The sequence below is a fragment of the Daphnia magna genome, linkage group LG2 (assembly GCF_020631705.1).
Source record: "Daphnia magna isolate NIES linkage group LG2, ASM2063170v1.1, whole genome shotgun sequence".
NCBI lineage: Eukaryota > Metazoa > Arthropoda > Branchiopoda > Diplostraca > Daphniidae > Daphnia > Daphnia magna.
The window spans coordinates 18,177,090-18,198,757 of NC_059183.1; the positions used below are offsets into that span (position 1 = coordinate 18,177,090).

The 21,668-nt window shown below is 40.5% G+C and overlaps 2 protein-coding genes and 1 long non-coding RNA gene across 3 annotated transcripts; 1 reads left to right on the plus strand and 2 right to left on the minus strand.

Annotated features, from left to right (window-relative positions):
• Positions 1-304: 304 nt before the first annotated feature.
• On the plus strand, positions 305-2,437 carry LOC116916256. Its single transcript, XR_004390561.2, has 3 exons — positions 305-1,102; positions 1,170-2,235; positions 2,300-2,437. It is a non-coding gene; the product is annotated as an uncharacterized LOC116916256 (long non-coding RNA).
• Positions 2,237-16,516, minus strand: LOC116916255 (cholecystokinin receptor type A). Its single transcript, XM_032921476.2, has 8 exons — positions 15,878-16,516; positions 15,625-15,720; positions 15,378-15,505; positions 11,353-11,476; positions 10,634-10,851; positions 5,281-5,656; positions 5,084-5,167; positions 2,237-3,292 (listed from the first exon to the last, which is right to left on the minus strand). Exons 1-8 carry the CDS (start codon positions 16,214-16,216, stop codon positions 2,633-2,635), a joined length of 2,025 nt encoding a protein of 674 aa, XP_032777367.2. The 5' UTR covers positions 16,217-16,516; the 3' UTR covers positions 2,237-2,632.
• Positions 16,517-17,895: 1,379 nt separating this feature from the next.
• Positions 17,896-18,563, minus strand: LOC116916257 (ragulator complex protein LAMTOR5 homolog). Its single transcript, XM_032921478.2, has 4 exons — positions 18,409-18,563; positions 18,278-18,339; positions 18,103-18,217; positions 17,896-18,025 (listed from the first exon to the last, which is right to left on the minus strand). The coding sequence occupies exons 1-4, from the start codon at positions 18,441-18,443 to the stop codon at positions 17,965-17,967; spliced, it is 273 nt and encodes a 90-aa protein (XP_032777369.1). The 5' UTR covers positions 18,444-18,563; the 3' UTR covers positions 17,896-17,964.
• Positions 18,564-21,668: the final 3,105 nt, after the last annotated feature.

The window sequence follows — 21,668 nt, forward strand, 5'->3', positions numbered from 1 at the left end:
TCAGTCATCAAGAAAATGCGAGGACTAATGAGATTGCATACAAGCGGCTCCCGCATCATATTCCCAGGCATGTCCTCTTTTTTCTTGTTGCTTCATTGAAATGATGGAAAAGGCGTGAAAAAGGGAGCCGGTTAAAATGCGTTGGCAAGAAGAATAAAAATGAAAAGTTCTAAATTTTCTTATGAGTTCCTTAGGATTGACAAATCAAAACCAATAGCTCGATTTTACATTTCCAAAAGCTGCAAAGCTTCAGAAGCAGGAAATGAGTGAGCGAAAAATTCCTGCTTAGTTTGCAATCCGGGCTTCACATTCCGGATTGTGATAAGTTACCAAAATATTCTATCGACATTTTCATACGTTACATTGTATAGAAGGAGGCATGTTTGATTACATTTTTACGTAAGAGTCGATACGACAAACCAGGCAATCAACAAAGTCAGAAGCTTGTTGATCGGTTTGCATTCAAAACAGCATTAGTCAAGCACAAAGCAAGAGAGTGACAGCCTCCGTTTTGTTCTGTTCCATATTCTGTTCTCGTCTTTTACGTTTGCTTTTTTGTTTTTTCATATTTGAACAACCAAAGAGCCAAACAGTTAGCGCTGATCGATGGGACGCGTTATTTTTCAAGTTATTTTTCTTTATTCTCCTTGTCACTGTATTCTCCCGTCCGCAGTTTCTCGTGCACTCGTCCATCGATCCACATCGATTGGAGCTAATATGGTATCAGGCTTCTGGTGGATTTTAGTTAGCAGATCTGTTGTAACACAGAGAATTTCGTCCAATGCCCCAAGGCACAAAAGAAGAGGAAATAGAAGACTTATATTATGAGTAACGAGAAATTTCCTCGAAGGACATGGAACAAAGTTTGGCTTTAAACTTGCATAGGGTATAGCTATATACTAGGCGTACAGAATCTATTCTTATATGCTGCTTCCATTGGATTGCAATCTAAAGACTTTGTGCATTAGAGCTGACATCAATCAAACCTGCTGTGGGTAAGCGTCACTGAGTAATAAATCGAAATATCATGATTTGTCAATTAGCTTATTGGGACTTTATCCGTGAATCTCCAAAACGACTGAAAGAAATTACACAAAAGAAGGTGGGCAGTAGTGGGTATACGATTACTTTGTCAATCTTTTCATCTTTTTCCCTCTCTTCGTTTGAAGTTTTAGATCTTTATTCCACAAGTTTTGACTCTTCTTGACACGGGTGCTGTCTCGATATTCAACGAGTCAAAATATATTTCAAACAACGCGTGCTTTGAAATATTCCGTGCGAAGCTAAAGAACTTTGATATCCTCGATAACATCAATTTGTGTAAATCCATACAAGATCGAGATGTATCCGATGATGTTGATGGTCTTTTTCAGGCGTTCTACGTCACCCGGAATGGGCAAACGTCAACCGAACGTCCGCGCCTTTCAAGGGGAAACGATTTCTGTGAAGTTTGGTCGATCGAACCAGACGCAAATGAACGGATGTTGATCTTCAGAGACTTTCATTTCCGACTGCTAATAGCTTCAGCCTTATTTTGCATGCAAACCAAGGTCAAAGAGGTGATCAATTAATGCATTCATTGTCTCATTCCTTCTGTTGTGAACATAATTTGGAAGTTAAGACAGGACAATTAAATATGCAACAAGAAATTGGAAACTCCTGCTATCCAAAGTAGATATAACAAGTGGAAAAACAAAGTAATCAATTTCCTTTGGCTATTAGAAGATACCCATTCCAATTTCCTGTGGTCCATCGGGTCGTCAATCGATTAATGCAGCCGTTGATAACCTGAATATAGCATCAGTGTAAGTCAAGCTGATAGAGAATCGGAGAGTAGGCGCAAGAGTTTGTAAAAATCACTTTAAATCCCAAACAAAGGTGCGTCTCTCGCCTCTATACGGCTTTCCTCCCGACGGAAGACAATCGATAACCAGTTGTTGTGAACATAAAAGAAAAATGCTCGCTCGTTTTTAGATTTTGAAACTTTAGCGTTTGCATTATTCCTAAAATGGCAGTCTCTTGACAAGGCTAACCGTATACCGCGACGTACGAAAAGAAAGAGTTTAAATCCGTAGCTTAAAATGATGGCATCTAAGCTTTACATTTCAACAGGCATGTATCCTTTCTTATATCATTTTTTTTTCGAGGTGAATTGGAAATATAGTTGGCCCCGTTACAGAAGAAAAGAAATCCTAGATATGCACAGCGTCAGAACGTGTCAATAAACGACAAGATGTGAGACATATACAATTTTATTTTCAAATACACGTAAACTCAGATATGGGCGTTCTTTGTCAAGCTCTGTGCTATGGAATATACATAACATCAGATGGAGAATGGCATCGGCAAAAAAAAAAAAAACGTCAATAAAAGTCATAGTTAGTTGGATAAAAAGATCGTGTCCCCTTTTGACACCGGCTGCTCGAATCACCACACTTGCGAGTAGAAGAGTTCATTATTCTGGAGGAGAAGCAGATTGGTACGTATAACTATGTTATAGCATCCATAGCGGTACTAAAAAAAGTTGTACAAGATTGCCTTTTGCCACGTTACAACGGAAGAAGAAGAAAAAAAATGTGATACAATTGAAGGAAGTTCTTGATGTTGGAATAGGAATTTTTTTTTTTTCTTTTCACAAACAGCAGTCAACTTCAAAATGTTCTGTACACTCCGGAATGACTGATGTGGAACAAACGGAACGGTTGTTGACACTACGGGTGCGCATTAAAAGTAGCGGACTGCTACCACCTATTGCGCCATTACTTCCCTTGGCCAGTCGTGAAGTTAGGCCCCGCATGCGGGACGATCCGCTGGCTTCCGTCCGTTCCTGCGGTGCATTCAGGCTCGTTCCAGCACCCATACCGACCGAGAGGTCGTTTAAGTTGTACTGGCTATTGAATTGGCGACAGTGTCGGCACGAGCGTCGTTGACCACCAGGTGATCGGTCACCATATGTCGTACCGTCTTGGCCAGTCCGTGCCATTGATGAAAAGGCGGCGGATGGGTGGCAGAAACAACGACGCTGAGTGCAGCAGGCGCTGTTGGCACACATGCAGCAGCAACAGCTGTGAATGCGGCGCCACATGGATCGGCGGAAATTTTTCGACATGAGTGAATAAATGAACGGATTCAAACACGAATGGACGTATGGAAGCATATTGATGACGACGCGCAAAAAATATATGCCTTGCGAAAAAGATTCCAGCCCGACTTTGATGGAGATTTCCATGCAGATTCGCGATCCCCAGCAAATGAGGAACAGCACAATGACGAGGATCAGCATTTTGATCACCTGAATTTTGGAAAATATATCCAAAAGAATTTCAATGGATTGTTAGAACTTGGTTTTTGATGCAGATGTACAGTTAACTTAATGTACGAGGGTAAACGAAATGGCATTTGCGCAATAAAAGAAAGGCAAATATTAATTGGATGTTGTGATGATGGGTGAATGAATTCTAGCGTGTTAATATACTGAAGATATTACTGGATAGAGATATAAATCCAGCCTCTTGTGGTACAGGCTTTTTCCCCCTTCTTCTGAAGAGCTTTCAAGACAAAGGATGCGAACCATTAAGCAACTCTGCCCCCTCCACATAATGGAATGAGACATTTCGAGTGCGGCAGAGTGGCTCAAGAAAAGAGATACTGTATAAAAGTCTACTAATAAGGCTGGGAGGAAAATGAGGAACATAAGAGACTCCAACTCCGTATACAAGTCTATGCATTTCGAAGCTAAAGATAATCTAAAACACTCAACCTTATACACGCAGAAATGGAAAAAAAAGCTGGAAATGAAGAACTTGAAGGAGAGTTTGAAACTGTTTACACGTGTGATGATGTTTGCTGACAGCTAACAATTCTAATTAATGTGTCAAGGATGGGGTCGTTCTGCGTTTTATAAGAAATCTTTGTACTCGTCGGGAGACAATCGCCCAGTCAACTGTTTCTCTCTCGACAATGTACCATAAATGCGTTCGTCAAGGCTAACCCAGCTGTTGACATATAGGCATTTTACTTCAACCGATTTGAAATCGTTTGAAGTGAATGTCAAGTGTCTGGCAAGCAAAATGACGTTGTACGTTCTGTGTGACACTGTTGGCACTTGGTATAATTATATGTCTAGCGTCCGGTAGCCCTAAACGACCTCGTACAAAGACAATACAAGCAATTATTTCCTGTCCAAGTTAAGACGGACGAAACATTTAGACAGCACAATTACCCCAGCATACGATTTACGAGCACCCACGCCCGCTTTACTGAAGCACGTAACGTCCTACAGTACTATATAGCCTGTGTTTTTTAAGGCTTTGTTTGTTCATGAATCGAGATGAAGATATGTTTTTCCGCGTTCTTTCGCGTATCGTAGCAACTCATAAGAAATAAGGCACAAATATATTTATGCCAAAACAGACAAGACCATTAGTAGTTTGCGGAGCACTGCCAGACATAGGGAACAGGTGATTTCTCACTTGGATTATTGCAATTTGGTTTTAAACTTTTTTTTTAAAAGCTTTCGTGAATATACATCTAAAAATAGGTTGCACCATCTAGCTGATTGCATAATCTTCTATTGATGACGAGGTCTACAGAGAAAAAGGTATGGGATTCATTTACATGCCGAGATTCCCATCGGCAACGATGAAAAGAACTATAGGCAAAAATCTTAACATTGTTTAACACTGGCTGTTCTCATATTGGTTGGGTGGTATAGCCTTCGATCGATTTATGCCGAATGGGAATCATAGCCGTAAGGTCTGCCCGGCCGGAAACGCCTAATGATCGAAGCCGCCTACATCCTTTTCCCCCTTTTTTTTCCCAATCGAATCCTACCAGCAGTCATCTATTTCCTTTTCTTTGAAATAGAAGGCAAAAACTCCTCTAAGCGCACAGTTTAGTTCAATTTTCTAGCTGTTTCTCAGAGAGACAAAAGAAAAACTTCAAAAGGAAAACTAACACAATTTTCAACACACGGTCGTCGTGTTATAGATTGTAACGATATAACAAAAGAAACAAGGCTATTGAAATATCGAGAAAAATAAATAATGGCGCTGTATCGTAGAGGAGCAAGAGATGACGTCACCTGTTTCCTGGCATTGCGGGCATCCTCGGCTCTCGCCTGATGGACTCCAATCTTCCTGATAGTTGGCCGAGTCCTTAGCGTTTCCTGTCATGATACAACAAAAGCGTCTAAAAAAACGAATCGCATTGTGTCATAAGGAAAGCCAATATCATTTTTTTATTATTATTATAAATAATTTTCATTTATCTATACTATACCCGCAGAGGTTTTCTAGCCAGCAATAAATGAGCTTGATGATGAGGGCTGTTCTCCGGAGACGATTGATTGGGTGAGTTATGGCCGTTATTGGCAGTGCCCGTAAATGTGTTGCAGCAAGACGATGCCTGGTTGCTGGCCGAACACGGGCCGTGACAAGGTAGAAGACAAGCTTCATGGCCGCGAACTAACAGCGGAGTTGAGGTGCTAGGAACAGGCGTCGTAGTCCCGGTGATAATCGTTGTTCCAGTGGCCGTCGTGGCAACCGCTTTCGGCACGGATGATGACGCAGCATCACTCGATTTTTTATTGTAAGGCCATCGGGTGTTGGTCCCTCCTCGCCATCGCCTCTCCTGTTGTCGTGGCCGTCTCTCTTGGCTGAAACAAAACAACACCAAAGATAAAACAATAAGTCGCCATTTCTATTAGGAAGAGATTCGAAAGAATGAAGATTCAGTGGCCTATACGACGTAACAGTCTATCTGTTACGAGAAATGTTCGCTCGAAAGACCATTCCTAAGCAATACCAATCCAATAACAACGCGAAACGGAATCAACAACCACAGCCGTGTACACAAAAAGGAATTGTAATATTCTTTTCTTCCTACCTTGCCGAGCTGATCGATGTGATAAAAGGAAAGACGACTGTCACACAAAGAAATGCGCGCAGTCGTGCCCATGGCACCCAACCACAATTTTGATACCATTTTCCTTTTAACTTGATGATTTTCTTGTTTATTTTTTATTTTATTTTTTGCTACGGAATAACGAATTTTTCTTGCGGTTTCCGAAGATTGGATAGTTTTTTTTTTTTTTCAATCTAAACTGGCGATTGAATTTTTCTTTTTACATATAAGGAACAGCCGAGGAGCTGTGGGGGTCTTGACCTTAAGGACAGGGATTTATTCCTTTTCGTCCTATTCAACAATAGGGCAGTACAATCAGTGGCTGCGTTATGCAAATAGAATTGTTCGATATATTGCGCCAACAACAAAATAGGTAGCAGGCCAATTGACGTCGATAGATCTACCAAGTCGCTTATAACGTGATAATACAAGAAGTAATAAAAGAAGGTATAAAAAAGTAACATAAAAATCCTATCCTGAAGAAAGGAAGCTAAAATATTCCAGGACAGTGTCCGTATAGCGAAGTGAATGTCTATTCTCCGAAAAAAAAAGAAGGACGATGGCAATCCGATGGTCTTGTCATCTCCATATCTAGTCCCGGAAGATCAGTCTTTGCCGTGAACTCCTTTTGATAGACGTTATACAGCCTTGACGTATTCCATCCCTTGTTTTGCTCGCTCCCCTCAATCCCAATTGGTTCAGTCTAATGGAGACAAGGCAGCAGTGACGTCGGCGGAATGGCTGTGACGCAAATTGAATTTCGCACAACGAATAGGCAGTAATGGATCTCAAAAGTCTCGTAAATCCCTCTTTCGCACGACTAACAGAGTGTTATAACGCGTTGGCTCTCTTATGCAAACGCATTCTCTCTATTGTTTGTATCGCAGTCTGCCATAGGCAATGAAGATGCCTGATTTCTATTTTCACAAATTCTTAAGAATGTTGAATAGAGTTCCAGAAACAAACAAATATGTGTCGTTGCACGACACGAACAGAATAAAAGTTATTTTAAGTTAGTCTTGAATAGTGAATCACGCAGCAATCTGGGATAAAACTTATTGAACCCACGCAACAAGCGAAGGCGGAAGTAATCTCAACCCATTTGGTGTTAATCACAGCCTATACGTACCATCGTCTGTTGGCTGGAAAAACTTCTAGAAGGATATACGTAGAAAAACTCTTAAAAAATAAACTTTAGAAATTTCATTCGGCTTAAAAAGAAACTTTAGTCACACGACTATAGGAAGAAAGGATTTAGGAATGTATATAGATATCAACGCTTAGCGTACGCGTATAACAACGTAACGTACTCTGAAGATCCAAGATCAAGATCGATATTTTCCCCGTATTATGCATTCTTTTTGTCAGGTACTTCATCGGGTTCGTAAGTCCGATGTTGCTAGCTTGTTGCGTGTGTAGCGTTCGAAGCCATGCTGAACCGAATAGGTTTAAATCCTTTGCTACTACGTGAAAATAGGCGGCTCCGACGGATGTCTCGTCGTTTGTCATAAACTAATCACCTGCAACGTACGTGTAAGCCCTCTGTGTTACGTTTTTAACGGGTAGATAAGCTATACTGGTGTACTACAGTATATGTGTCCAAAAATTCATAAATTGGCCGACCAATTCATATTTAATTGAGTTCCTGGTATCCAGCTACAAGTCGATTCAGCGTCCAAGGAGAGCGCACAGTCCGACGATCCAGCACATTAAAAGCCACCATTACTTTATTTCATTCGTTTCAGACCATCTTAAAAAATGCAAAGAAAAAAATCGGCGATCACTGTGTGCACATGCAACGTTAACGTATGCATTAACTGGAGTAGCTAGACTTCCTGTATAGACCTTATAGTTTAAAAACTATTCCGGGTACACAGCACGTTTAGCCTACGTACAATGCAAGCATTTATTTTTAAAATGTTTCTATTATTTCAATCTTTTTGAACGCATTGTTCCCAACGGCACGGAATGCTGAAACAAGTTTCTGTCAGACAGTCTGGACGATCGGACACGCGAAATGAAGTTGTTGTTTTTATGTTTCCCAAGTGACTACTATACAATAGTGACCGTATGATTGCAAATTTTTTTTTTATTCGACGAACACAGTCCAGAAAAAAATAACAAAGAATAGCGTTGTCAACAAACGTGGGCAAGCAGCCACAAGCAGTCGGTGTAGTTGGATTTGTGCCACGACACGTGCCCGTATCATCCCGCACTGCTCCGGCCCACATCACGACCGAGGTGTCGGGTTGTTACACAGAAAATAACCCCGTCGTAATACCAAAATACTCGGTTCTTTGTGAGGTTCATCATTTTTCATGTTCTTCTTCGTTTGATGTGCCTTCTTTCATGCATGAAAAAAAATCGTCTAGTAAATCCCACAATCGTCTGAAAGCAATTTAAGTAAAGCTTTTATTTATTGATTGATACAAGCCCCCCTCATTTCTTTCATCTTTTCAACTATACGCCTTTGTAGAGCTGCTAGTACATCCTCAAAGGTGGACGAGGATTGAAAAATCAAAACATTCCCATTACATCCATCTTGATTTGATTCGTATCTTTTTGGCTCAACGTTTACATTTGACGACGATATTGTCGACAGTTTCAATATTTCCAATCTTTGCTGGTTTGTCAATAGTTTCCTACTTATTCCAGCCTATTGCAACGGCAGTAACGGACGAGTACTTTTTCGCGTTTCGCAATTTGTCCAGTCACGAACAACGTGTAGACTGTGTAACAAGATTTCATCCCTCTGTGGCTGTTGTGGCGTGCAATCAAGAAAAACAAATCAACGGGCAATCGGACAGTCCGAATTGCAATCTGGTCCAATTCCCTCTGAAATAAGAAGACGGAAGACAATGCAGCTCTGAAGAAAGGACGATCTTTGGGTCTTGTTTTTATTCCCTTCGTTCCTTGTCATGATGCAAGTTTGACGGTTAATACTTTCACGTTCAACACCAAAATCATTCGTACGAGAGTCGTCATTGTATTAGGATGCTATTTACATTAGACTTGGTTCGACGCACTAGGTAATAATAAAAAAAGCAGGAATAGCTTTCTCCCTGTCAATGCATTCTTCCGTGCCATTCTATCTTTAAAAAAAAAACCCAAAAACAATAGATCAATAGAATCCAACAATAACTTTCCAGATAACCTAACAACAATTGATGGACAAGAAATCGAAAGTGCAATGGGTACGGCATAAATACTTTACCATCCCACGCTCAGCAATTGCGTCCGAACCCGTGCTATACGGAATGTAATTGTAAGTAACGATATATAAGACGCTGTAGGTTACTTCCAACTGAGCGGATTTTATTTTACGTGAATTTCAAGCAGCTCTAAGCAATATCATATCAGTTTATTAAGCTCCTTATTCTGTAAGCTGTCTTTTCGGATTTAATATGGCAATTTCGTTGCTGTATACATTTCTACGCATCTCGAATAATGACGACGGGCTCGAACCAATGCCCTTAAAAGAAAGCAATGTTCCGCAATGTTCAAACAAAGTTGCAATCGTCGCCGATGGAAAACCAAGAGGACGAAACAGGTAATAACTGACCTATTCATCCATTTGCCTGTCCATACACGGCATCGTTCGTTAATATGCACATATAGGGAGGTTTTTACAACCTTCAGTTGTAACAAGTTTTCACACGCCTTGCTTTAATTTGTTGCTGCATTAAAATTTGGAACATTGTGGGAGCAAAAGAAGTTGCGTGCTTATGGAGACTCGCTTCGAGTTGTTCCGTCCGACTGAACGTCAAAGGTGGGCGTCGAATGCATGCACATTGTAAAGTGTGCATATCCTCGTCAATTGTCATCCACTCTATACGCAGTTTCACGCAACGGCACATGTGTTCCAGTTCCCACCCAGCTTTTTGTAAGCTGCGTGCCCGACATGGACGAATCCTTCGTCAATCGTCATCTATTACCTCCGCTGTCATTTTCGCACGCTCTTGGGCTTTAACAAAGGTATTTGATTGGATCCTATCGATCGCTGCGATCGCCAATATAGGCATTCGTGTCAACATCGGGATTCTCACTCTTCAACACGAATCGGATTCCTCTTCTTTTTAAAAATAAGGGCAGCCCTGTTACGTCAACACTATTTCAAAATCTGGGACGGTGTTCGGTACTCTGAAATAAGAATCTCTCGACCTATGTATGTGCACTCAGGTTTTACGTGCCATCAAGTTGCGAAAGTTCTGCTAGTGAACTTTATTGAGATGGATGAAAACGAAAAGTGCTCTGTGTTGCTATAGTTATGTGTTTAACGGCTAAACATCAAACTCGTGAAAAAGAAAAGGGAAGCTCTTCCGAAAGGAAATATTTTATCTAGGCAAACCTCTTTGGCCGTGAAAAAAATAAATAAATAAACGGACGCAATTGGTTGATCACATCGTTACAAAGTTGCGATCTTCTTTTGTTACGTGGCTTCACGTAATAGCAGGAAGTTTAGGACCAGTGGGGTACAAAGCTATTCTTCTAAAGCCACTTGTTTTTTGCTGATCGAAATTGTAAAACGCGAGCACGACCATCTCTTACAGAACTAATCAAAATAATAACTTAGCGTTCAATACACTGACCCTGTGAACATTTGATAAGCTCTTATTGTCACGTGGCCTGTTGATTTAATAGACGTAAAAGAGAATAGATATAAAGGCGATGCTCAGGGCGGAACAAACGCTTCAGCAATTGAAAAAGAATGGGTGTTTGTGATGCCTACTTGGTGTTAGTGTTGGTGAGGACTCTCATGTTGCGAGTGGAAAGCCACAATTCTCTGATGACGTAAGTGTAGCAGATGATCATGACCAGGCCTGGTGCTAACAGGAGGATAACAGCCTGATAGATGGCGAAAATCAAACCGACTCCTCCATCTGTTTCCACGCAATAGTTGACGGTTACGGACTCCTCACCGTCCGTGAATGTCAACGGGTTTGTTCCCTGTACGCGAAATAAACAAAAACAACGTGAATCGCCATCGTATAACTACGTCAACAGTTCATTATCATAATTAATTTTGCTAATGGGGCAAGAGCGCAACAAAGTGTGGACCTATAGTGTCCCAGTTATTGCGTTATAGGTGCCAACACCAGCAGGCAAGAATAGCAAACATTTTCATTCTTCTTTATCAGCAAAAAATTAATCGAATTAGATGTAGCGCTAACATCAGAACAATCTTACCAATTCAGTTAATAGCGCTAAGAAGAAAGAACAGGCATATCAATATTTCCAACACGACAAAAACTTTGTTGGTGGTTATAGTCCTTCGTTTCGCATTTAGCGTAGCGCGTTTTGCGTGCTGTACGTAATCAATAGATCATCAGTGGGGAAGACGAGTCATTTATATTTTACGTGCAGCAGAGTGATTGACGCCATCAACGTCAGTCGATAGGTGAGACTGTAACTTGGTGACTAGGTAATCGACTAAAGTATATGACGTACCTTGGTGAAAAGTACGGGTGCAGTCAACAACAGCGAAACTATCCAAACGACCAAAACTGCTCGGCGACAATTGCTCATTGTGCACACGGATCGTGAACGGATGGGAAACACAATCACTATAAACCTGCACGAACATTTAAAAAGAAAAGAAAAAGAAAACACGAAAATCAAGTAAAAACACGTGTATACAAGGTCGATGCATCCAAGAAGAAAAAGGTAAATTAACAATCAAATATTGCTCCCTCCTGGAAATGAGTTTCCAACGTAACTCTTGATTCACTTTGGAATTAGACAAGTTTTATTTTTTGTTGGTTTCCTTCACTAGACACATTCTTTCTCATTGCGTTTCGCCTTAAACCTTATGTTGGAAGCTGACCATACGTTGGCTGACTAACGTATGGATTACTTGACGGAGCTAGTAAACCAAGAGCTAAAACACGACATCTTGTTCATGTACACAAAAAGGGCCATATATAGCCGTCCAAGAGTAACGAGTACGACCTGCCAGGGTTTGCCATCGTATCTAACTTAACTTTTTATCAACTTGGATTACCCTATACTTTATTTCTCGGCCCATGGCACGACAGGCCGACTGCGAAACAAAAAAAAGTTAATCGAACGTCAGTGCTGGCGTACGTCGACGAGGCAACTTTATTATTCGGCAAGAAATGGATAGTTACGATATGCCGATCGCGTGATACAGTCACAACTTTGACTCTTTCTCACCTTGTACCTACGACTGAGATTTATGGTTATTTAAAATAGGTTTTCTATCCGTTTTCTAAAGCTTACTTACGATTTACTGACGAACACAACAGGGGTGCGAGGGAATCGAAAATGATGGGAAAGTTAGTATAAACCGTATATAAAGTTATTAAAACAGGAACCTAACTGCATCGGATCAAGTTCCTAATATCTGACGTATTTCAATAGTTTAATTCTTTTCACCATCGAGATATCCATCCGCGGCACACATTTGCTTGTCGTTCCAAAGCACCCGCGGACGCGCAATTCGAATCCCGTTTGGATTCGGATACTTAACGTCATGCAAAACTGAGTATAGGCCTATACAGTCGCTTGACCAGAAAGCAAAAAGAGGGTATACAAAATACTTAATGCTTTGATTCTTTCGTTTTTCTTGTACATGCGAGATCAAACTGGGCTCGGTGTCTTGACAACGAAATCGAACGGAAAATAAAGAAAGAAAAGCCCTGCACATAGAGAATAACAGCGGAAAAGCGATTGCATCAGGTCGGGATGTCTATAGCAAGGAGTCTATAAGACGAGCTTCAATCGACTGATTCAAAGACTATAGAAACGAGAAACGGAACAAGAACAGAAATTAAAAGGGATGAAAATAGAACGTTATGTGATAATCGTGCGGATCAATTCTTACATCAGTCCGTTGCGGGTTATCCTTTTATCATCATCCTTGCACCCACGTCTTATTATCTACTTGCGTGGATCTTGGTATTTTGGCTGTAAAAGAAAAACGGATAGCAGAATTGGGGATAGCAAAATATTTTCATATTGAAAACGACCGTTCTCCCCGTCACACGAAGTTGCGTGCGGTTTCCATCACCGGCTAAAACTAAATGCCGTTCCACGATTCGATTTGAAAGCCAAAATTTGAAAGAAGTTAAACCTAGCCACTATATATTCAGATATAAAAGGGCGGATACTAAAGGATATAACCATGGGTTGGCCAGGAAAACGAACTTCTTTTTGGCTAAACGACCAAGAGGTATAACAGTGAACACAAAGCACCCACGCAAACGTTACTATCCGCTTTTTTCTTTAAATTCACCCACTTCCTTTATCTATAAGCTTCCGCTTGGCCGCTTGGCTTGCGCATTAATCGTTGCTGTCTTTCCGCGTTTCGCGAATGTGAAGACACAGTTGAGTTCATGTTGGCTACGTATCCTGACAGGGTATCTTCATTTCCTTTGACTTCTCAGCCAAGCTGTCGTTAACTTTGCACTTGGATTACGATCGTAATGAGCAAACATGATAGGTACATTTGAGATACTCAATATTTGATTCTGGCAAAACGTGGGAAGACAAGAAGAAGATATCATCAGAAAGACACAATGGCAAGACTTGCACTTCATCTGGATGAAAGCTAAAGCGGATGGCCCATAATTAATCATCGTCACGTTTGATGTGGTTGCGTGCCACACCCCGATTGCCATTGCCCTTCCCCACCACTCGCCATTCTTTTCGCCCATTTTCTAACGTATAAGGTCTCCAATAAACCATTGGACGCATTACGAATGTTCCTAATTAGCAGCGAGCAAAAATGACGTAGAACATGCAACTACAGCTTCGTGTGAAAACACCCACAACATCGTTAAATTCCTCGACTTTATTAACGCAACCGTTTTGATTTTGATTTGGGTTTTAACACTAAAAGGCTTTATTTGACATTCCTTTACGTTCCACATTATTACTGTACCGTAAGGAAATTGCAAACATTTGGCAAGCAAGTTTAACAAAGGAGAACGAAAAAGACAAATAGGTGGGAAGATGAAATTTGTTTAAATCACATCAACGGCAAATTAATGAGAAAAAGAAAAAGTTGTGCCATCTCGTCTGCCTTATTTATGATGAAGTTTTTCGTTTCTTCCCGTTTTTCTCCAAACTTCCTCTACTACGTGCAACCGCCTAATAGTATGCTATACCCATTGCGTATACGGTATTCTTTTACACTAATGAAATTCCAACGTCGTAATTTCCAACCATGGGGAAGACTATCATTACGCGTCGTGTCGCTGCCTGTTTGGTGTAGTGTGTGGTGCTGGGAGACCGGGTACCCATCGGTAGTGAGTACGTCTTCCACAGTCGATCTATGACATATCCATCACTCTTATTCTCTCCACGGTACACAAGATGGAGTATGTACATGATATCTTTTTTAATGACATGAGCACCATGTCTTGGTAGAAATGAAGGCGCGATTGTCTGCTAATGACCACCATTACATGGCCGTCAGTCGCCCATAGGTCGATCGTGGAAGATTCATTTTTCTCATCGACGATCCTCCTTTTTCACATTATGCCACTTGTCACATATCCCATGGCACCATCACTGTCATTCCTTCGCGTTTCACTGACTCATCCTGAGGAGCTTTACGTTATTACTACGCATCATGTTACGCACGACCAATGATTTTGGTGTATCCATAGTTGTTGTTAAAGTTTGAAGATGACGGGAGACATGTTTGCCTTATTAAAATCAAGACGATGAATAGTAAAGAGAGTGTTTTTCAAAAACTTTTCCTTTTCTTTTTGTGTGCCTTTAACGTGGAAATGGAACTGGCAAATTAAGCAAGGCCTAACGAGATATAAGCCAGCAGGGTCCAGCTAATTTTGGCTTTTCTCTTTTCTCAAATGGTTACTAGTTTCTGACGGTTTAATAGGTACAATGCCTGACTGCCACTAGGCAACTAAAAATACAAACTGACAAACAAGAACAAAAAAAGCCAGACATAAAAATTTTGCTGGGAAGCCACACACCAAATAGAAGGGAACACTTGAACGAGGTCCTGCACTTAACCGCAAATGGTGACAGGAAAAAAATTTATTTAAATCTTAAAACAGTGTAGTAACAAAGGCTACGCAAATCATCGAAGCCTCGCTCATAAATGACTAAAATAGTTACAATTTTGATAGCTTAATACCGAAATGCGACACTGAGAATTGCATACAAGAACATTTAATGACAGTTTTTGAATTTGCGCCAAAATCAATGCACTTATCAAACCCAAAATTTGTTTCGCACGATAGCGATTTTATTTTTCAGAGACAATGAGTGTAATTTTCGTAATCTGGAAATCGGGATTTCCAGTTCTTTTGTATGAAACTAGTGCCTTTGTTTACCCCTAAAATAATCTCGAATCCGCAGCTTATTACCTTCTTCTTTGAAGAAGCTTCGTTAGCTCGCATTGTTGCAATGCTTCAGAATCGCAATAGTCGACTTACGCAGTAATCAGGTTTATCATATGGTAGGATAACTAGAAGACTTACCTTTCCAATGACACGGCCGTAAGGTTGAGAACCGAGGCGACAGCTGAAAGAACTTCGGCATATTTGGCCGTCTTGCAGATGGTACCCGAATCATCCCACTGGATGACAAAGTACTGGAGAACCTCCAGCTGGATCGTCACGGCCAGGAAAAGATCAAAACGTATCGCATCGACGGAAATAAATACACAGATAGCTGAATATAAAGGTGGTAGCAGGTATACGCAATATGCAAATCTTGTTTATATACCGGAGCGCAAACGAGTAGCAGCAGGAGGTCGGCAGCTGAGAGGGACACCAGGAAAAGAGTAGTTGCGTTGCGTGATTTACGGTCGCCGATCATGCCCTTAAAGATGACACACAACAGGAGAGAATGAATACATTTTATCTTTGTGTTCAGAGTCATTGTCAGCTGCATATATTTGACTTTGAAAGACCTGAACTGTATGAACTGTACGAGTCGTATAATCCAGCCATTTGTTACGAGGTTATTTATTGCATACCATCATAGCAGTGACGTTCCCCAGAACACCAATGACGAAAATAACGGAGTAGCTGATGAGCATCGCCAGATTCTTGTCGATTTCCCATTGTTCCAGAATCTTTTTTGGGCTGGACATGCACACAATGTCTCGGTAGATTTCAGTTTTGAATCCGGGACGCGCTGATGACGACAAGTTGAAGCCAATTCCTATGTTCCAGACGCTGCCTATACCACTAGAGCCAGTACCAACACCGTTGAGAACGTCCAGCATGGGTGTCCATTCAGATGAGTCGTCTAAGTCGGTCATATTCCACGTTTCGACAGGATACAGCCGACCAGAAATATTAACGCAAGCCATGATTTAATATTTTGGATGGCTGTTGGAACCAGAAACTATTCACAACTTCAAAACGATGCTAAATGACGCAATTTAAATACACTATCGGGCAAAGCTACTAAGAAAACCCTCGTCTACGCACGCGATTAACCATTTAATAAAGCTTAATCTGCACTCAGTGGTCACTGCATTTCGCTGTTCTGCGAGAACATGATGGTCAGCAGGATAGAGCTGTACTAAAAGATTGGCGATGGGTAAGACGATAGGGATGCCCGACGACGTATACAATAGGCACGGCCTCATCGCGCTCGTCTACCTAACCTCGAACAGGACAAGTGCAGAATTTTATACAGTGCTTTGATACCGTTGGGGGTTGGCCAAAAAAAAGAAGCGCAAGCGCGATGCCTTTCCCGGTGCCTTTCCTGATGGTTATGGATATCGTTTTGGCAAACACACTGCCTGTCGACCAGTGAGGCCCATAAATTTGCGCTCTCTTCGAAAATTCCAACCCAATCAGAACTACCGTTGATCACCAAATATTCCGTTGCAAATACCAGACGGCAGACTGGCATAGCATTTCCCGTGCGTTGTTATTGGATAGTTGGATATAGTTCAACTATTCAGGCATATGTTCTAAAGACACACGTTTCAGCCTTGGCACATGATGATAACTCCGCAGTCGACGGAGTAGAAGCCAATGGGTAACGCGTAACCTTTCTTGCGAAAGACAAGTTGCAATGCATGTCTTTAGGATCAATCAAGTCCTCCAACTAAATTTAGACGTTAGGGAGACATTCTCCAATTTTGAACTTATATGTCACTCTTGACATTGCAAGGTGCGCATTGATAGATGCAGCACTGCTGATTTAATGTTTCGATCGATCAGGCTGGCAGATGTTGACACGTCCAGTCCATTGACGGAAAACAATTTCAACATTGGTTGAAACGACTACGATTCGTGCCGCTTTCATACATCTTACAACTTCGAAAACCCTCAATAATGACTAATCTAGTTTAGAAAAATGACCCTTACCTCTTTACACACATTACAGCTCGCGCTAGAATTGCGGAAAAATTATTCGGACGTATAGTGAAAGTAGTTGTTTTCTGTTGTAGATTTTCGATTGCGCTAAATTAAGCTAGCCCATCGACCCAATACCAACAGCTGTGTGGTTGTGTATGCTTGTGTCGTTTCAGCTGACAGCGATCATTCGCACTTACTGGCATTTTGCAATCACCATCGGGAAGGATAGGGCCAAATGGTATATATGCCAATTACTGAACGGGGGACAGCAGCTGATTAGTTTTCGAGAGAAGACTGATGCTGTAAACTGAATCGGGCAAGCAACGTTGATTAAACAAGTCGCTCTGTCATTCCTACATGAAATAACTAAAGACATATATTTGTTGCGATGGGATGTACAACCTATTGTTTAAAAAATGATGGATCGAATAGGAAAAATGTTGTACTGGGACTCGCTCTTGCCCAAAACAAGGCGGAGGTCAGACGATGGCTCAACAATCGTCAATAAGAGTTCATGTAAAAAGAAATTGATTCGGTAGATTTTCATGGACACTTGACATCAACAGACGTGAAATTGTGGATGCTGGCCCTCACTCACAATCATAAATTTATGTCTGATTAAATTATTGGAATCATAATGATAAGAAAGTAAAAACATTAAATACCCAGATAATAATTTAGAATATGAGGACTGTGTATATGCATAAGACAAAAACAAGAATTTAAATTCTAACGGTATCAGTATCTATCCATTGGTTTTGTAAACCGCAAGGGTCATTCCAGCATTTTGATGGATCAGGCATTGACTATATATATATAAAGAAAATCAATTATTTTTGTCAATTCATATATACACGAATCACAAACAATATTCAGGACATACCTTCCATGGTTCTCAAATAAGATGACAGGGTCTCCTTTCCCAGGCTCTATTGTTGCTGCCAACTGTGTGAGTGAAGTTAATGATCCAGAATAGTCTGGATTGGCAACACCTTGAGCTATATGATAAGAAATGTATTTCTTTGAACGTATTTAGACGAAATGATATATTATCTTACACGTCAAGCACATTCCCCGTTTGTCAGCACACAAAACGCCCACTACTCCTGCGGAAGTCATCCTGTTAAAGAAATTCATTGGCAGATAACTGAAAACTTAGTCCTGGTCTACTAAAATTGAAAATATTTACAATTCATCGACGCATTTTTGTACTTCCTTGTCCATCTTAACAAATATCAGGGAAAGCTAAATAACAGACAAAAATAAAACTTCAATCGATTGTCTTGACACTTCGTAGTTCGTAGCGAAAATAGCAGACAAAAAATACAAACTGTAATTTGCGGGAAGTTTTCGTCCGAGCAATCAAAAGCGACTTGGAGTTTCTGTCGATTTTTTCAAAGAGATGGCGTCTCAGTCATGAAGTTAGGAAAATCAGGCCGTGAAGTCATCATTTAAGGCGGGGCTTTGTAGGTGGCAGCTGGCGCGCCAGCAACGCGTTGGTCCCATTTATTTCAAAAACATTTGTCTTGATGAGAAAACTAATTTTTATCCCGCATTCTGCGCTAAATTTTAATCATCACGTGTAATTTGAGCGAATTCCATGAGGTCAGTTCTTTGTGCAAATTTTGAGACTTAAAAACTAAGCTCGACTAAAGGCGCATGAAGTGAATCAAATTCACTCAAAAATGGATTTTGCTGAATTAAATTTAGATGAAACACAATTCATCTCAAATTCACCTGAAATTTATTTGTTTATTTCTTCTGCTTTTTGTACAACGTTGCAACAAATGAAAGAAGAGGAACCAAAACCTAGAAGGGTGTACAGTGCCGGTCCAGTTATAGAACCGGCCTGTGCGCGGTTCTATGAATGGTTCTATAGCCAAGCACTCAATCTTAGTGCCACCTATCGTCGATTCTTTCATCCCTCAAACTTTGGCGTTCTCAGAATGTAATGATATATAGCGCAGTGGTAATAATGTTCGCTATGGATCTTGAGTCCCGTGTTCGAATCGCTGCGATGACTAACTTATAAACATTTAAAATCTATGTTTAACATAGTCTATGGATATAAATGGTGAGATACAAGTGTATCTTCACTTCTGTGGTACCATCCACAGTCAAAGCTTTCCCATTTCATGACAGACAGAGAGAAAAGTAACACAGTAACTAATTTATTTTCTGTTGTTTCCGGTATGAATCACTTTGCTGCCTATTATAATTAGTTGGGCCATTGAACCTACTTACAACATTGCCTAAAAAGATAAAACCCATTGCAATAATATTTTTTGCATGTTTTAAAGGCAAAACCCATTGATTCCCTCCATGGAAAAATAGGTCTAGTTCATAATACGGCCAACGACGGCGCTGAAACACGGCAAAGAAAGATCGGTTCGATAACCGAGCCGGTTCCACAGCTAGGCGGTTCTATAAGTGGAACGGTACTGTATAGTGAATTGAGGAGCTGAATGGAAGTCCGGACCTCTATTCAGCTGAAGTGAAAAAAACAGGTGGGAGAGATGAATTTGAAAATTCAGCTGAGGGAATTTAAAATACAAATTCACACTAAAATGGACTTTTTTTTAATACTAAAATTGACTTTAGCTGAATTTTTTGCGCAAAATGGGCCTTAAATAAGCCCGATTTTCTTTTCACAAAATCTGGCTTAGAATTTCTATTATGAATTCAATGAAAATTAACGTGTTACAACCAAAACTAAACGTTTATTCCGAATAAAATATTAGTTTCCCACTCAATTAAGTGGTGTTTTAATAAAACGGAAGCAAAGTCGCAAAAACTTGGAATCAGAAAACCCAAAATCTAAGTCTAAAAAAACGCAGCACTATTTTTTTTTTGTTTACTTAAATATGGGTGGTTTAACGAGAAAATTGGTAATCCTATCGAAATCAGCGTTAAAAATACCATTAATAGAAATAGATTAGGAAAATAGCTGATAGCAATTGCTTGGGGATTGTTCATATAGCTGGGTTACATGATTGAATGAGGGATAACATGTGGGTGAGGGGACGAAAAATGGCACTAACTAATTTATATAGATTTTTAGGCGGCGTTCATAAATTATGTAACGCGATAGGAGGGGGGAGGGGGTTGAACGAAATGTTACTGATTGTGACAAGGGGGGTGGGGGGGTTCAAGACTTTGTCACGTAACAAAGGCAAAACCATATTTGCCTGTGTCGCCATCTATCCGAACAATTAGGAAACCGAGAAAGAAAATTCGAGAAAACCCTTTCGTCGCAGCCAACGGCTGTATTGCGAAACGACTTTACAACGTCTCAGTAGAGGATGGTGACCTCTGTTTAGTTGTTGTAGGTATAGAAACTTCAAGAAAATGGATAAAACTAAAATTTATTAAAATATTTTATAATTGAAAGAAATGCCATTGTATTTTAAATGCGTCACTGCTCATGGTAACCAAACACAGAAATTCGGTTGTTTAAATCAAATTTTTGGAATTAATATTTTGTCATTGAAAAAAGAAGGGGGGGGGGGTTCAGCGTCTGTTACGTAGTAATCTAGGGGGGGGTCAAACTTTTATTATAATTTATTACAATGGAGGAGGGAGGGGGTTAAAAAAAACCTTAAAATCGCGTTACATAATTTATGAACGCCACCTTAGGTAGCGAGTTAGCTACATCACCCTTCAGTGATATCATTGGGCTTTGAAGGCTCCCAGCTTCCCACGTCCCTTTTCCTGTCAGAGCCCTCCAAACCTTCACTGCCCATCACAGTAGGAACAAAACCCCTTACGGGCTTCTAATGAGTCAAGGGGAAACGGGGCACAGAATAGAAGAGAGGCCAGATACACAATTTGTTGGCTTCTACCTCTCCCCACCCTTAAACACCTCCATCTCTTTCTACTTCTCGCTTCCATATTTTTCTGGTGTGCACAGTTGGGTTTTCCATCGGACTCTCGCCTCCATTTCTTCCTTTTTTGTGGATATTTTTATTATTTACGTTTCTTGTTTGTTTTTCGTTTAATTTTTTTATGCAAATACAATGTTTTTACTTTTATTAAATCTTTTTTCATTTTGTAGAATAGGATTGAACTAAGCAACGGTGTGTTTTCATTAAAATTAGTTTAAATTGTAGACTGTCACACTATCCATCCATAGTGATTGCCGGGCAAAGGTACCTGAAAAACGGTTTGAGTCGCCCTTCGTACCAGCAGGTGAATAGACGAAGTGGGCTAATACGTGTAACAAAGGAAGAAACAAAAGGTTACTCCAAAGAAAGCGTTTGGTCATATTTGGCTCAGCAAATAGATTGACGGCCAACACGACGGAAGGATGTGAAGATATAATGGTGAACGAGAGCGGACACAATGAGACGTTGTGTCCTCAGAACGTACTCCAGTTTATTGCCTGACAGGTACGGTGTGAGTCGATGAGTAGCTAAAACAGCAGGAGTGGCCAGTAAATACGCAAGTAAG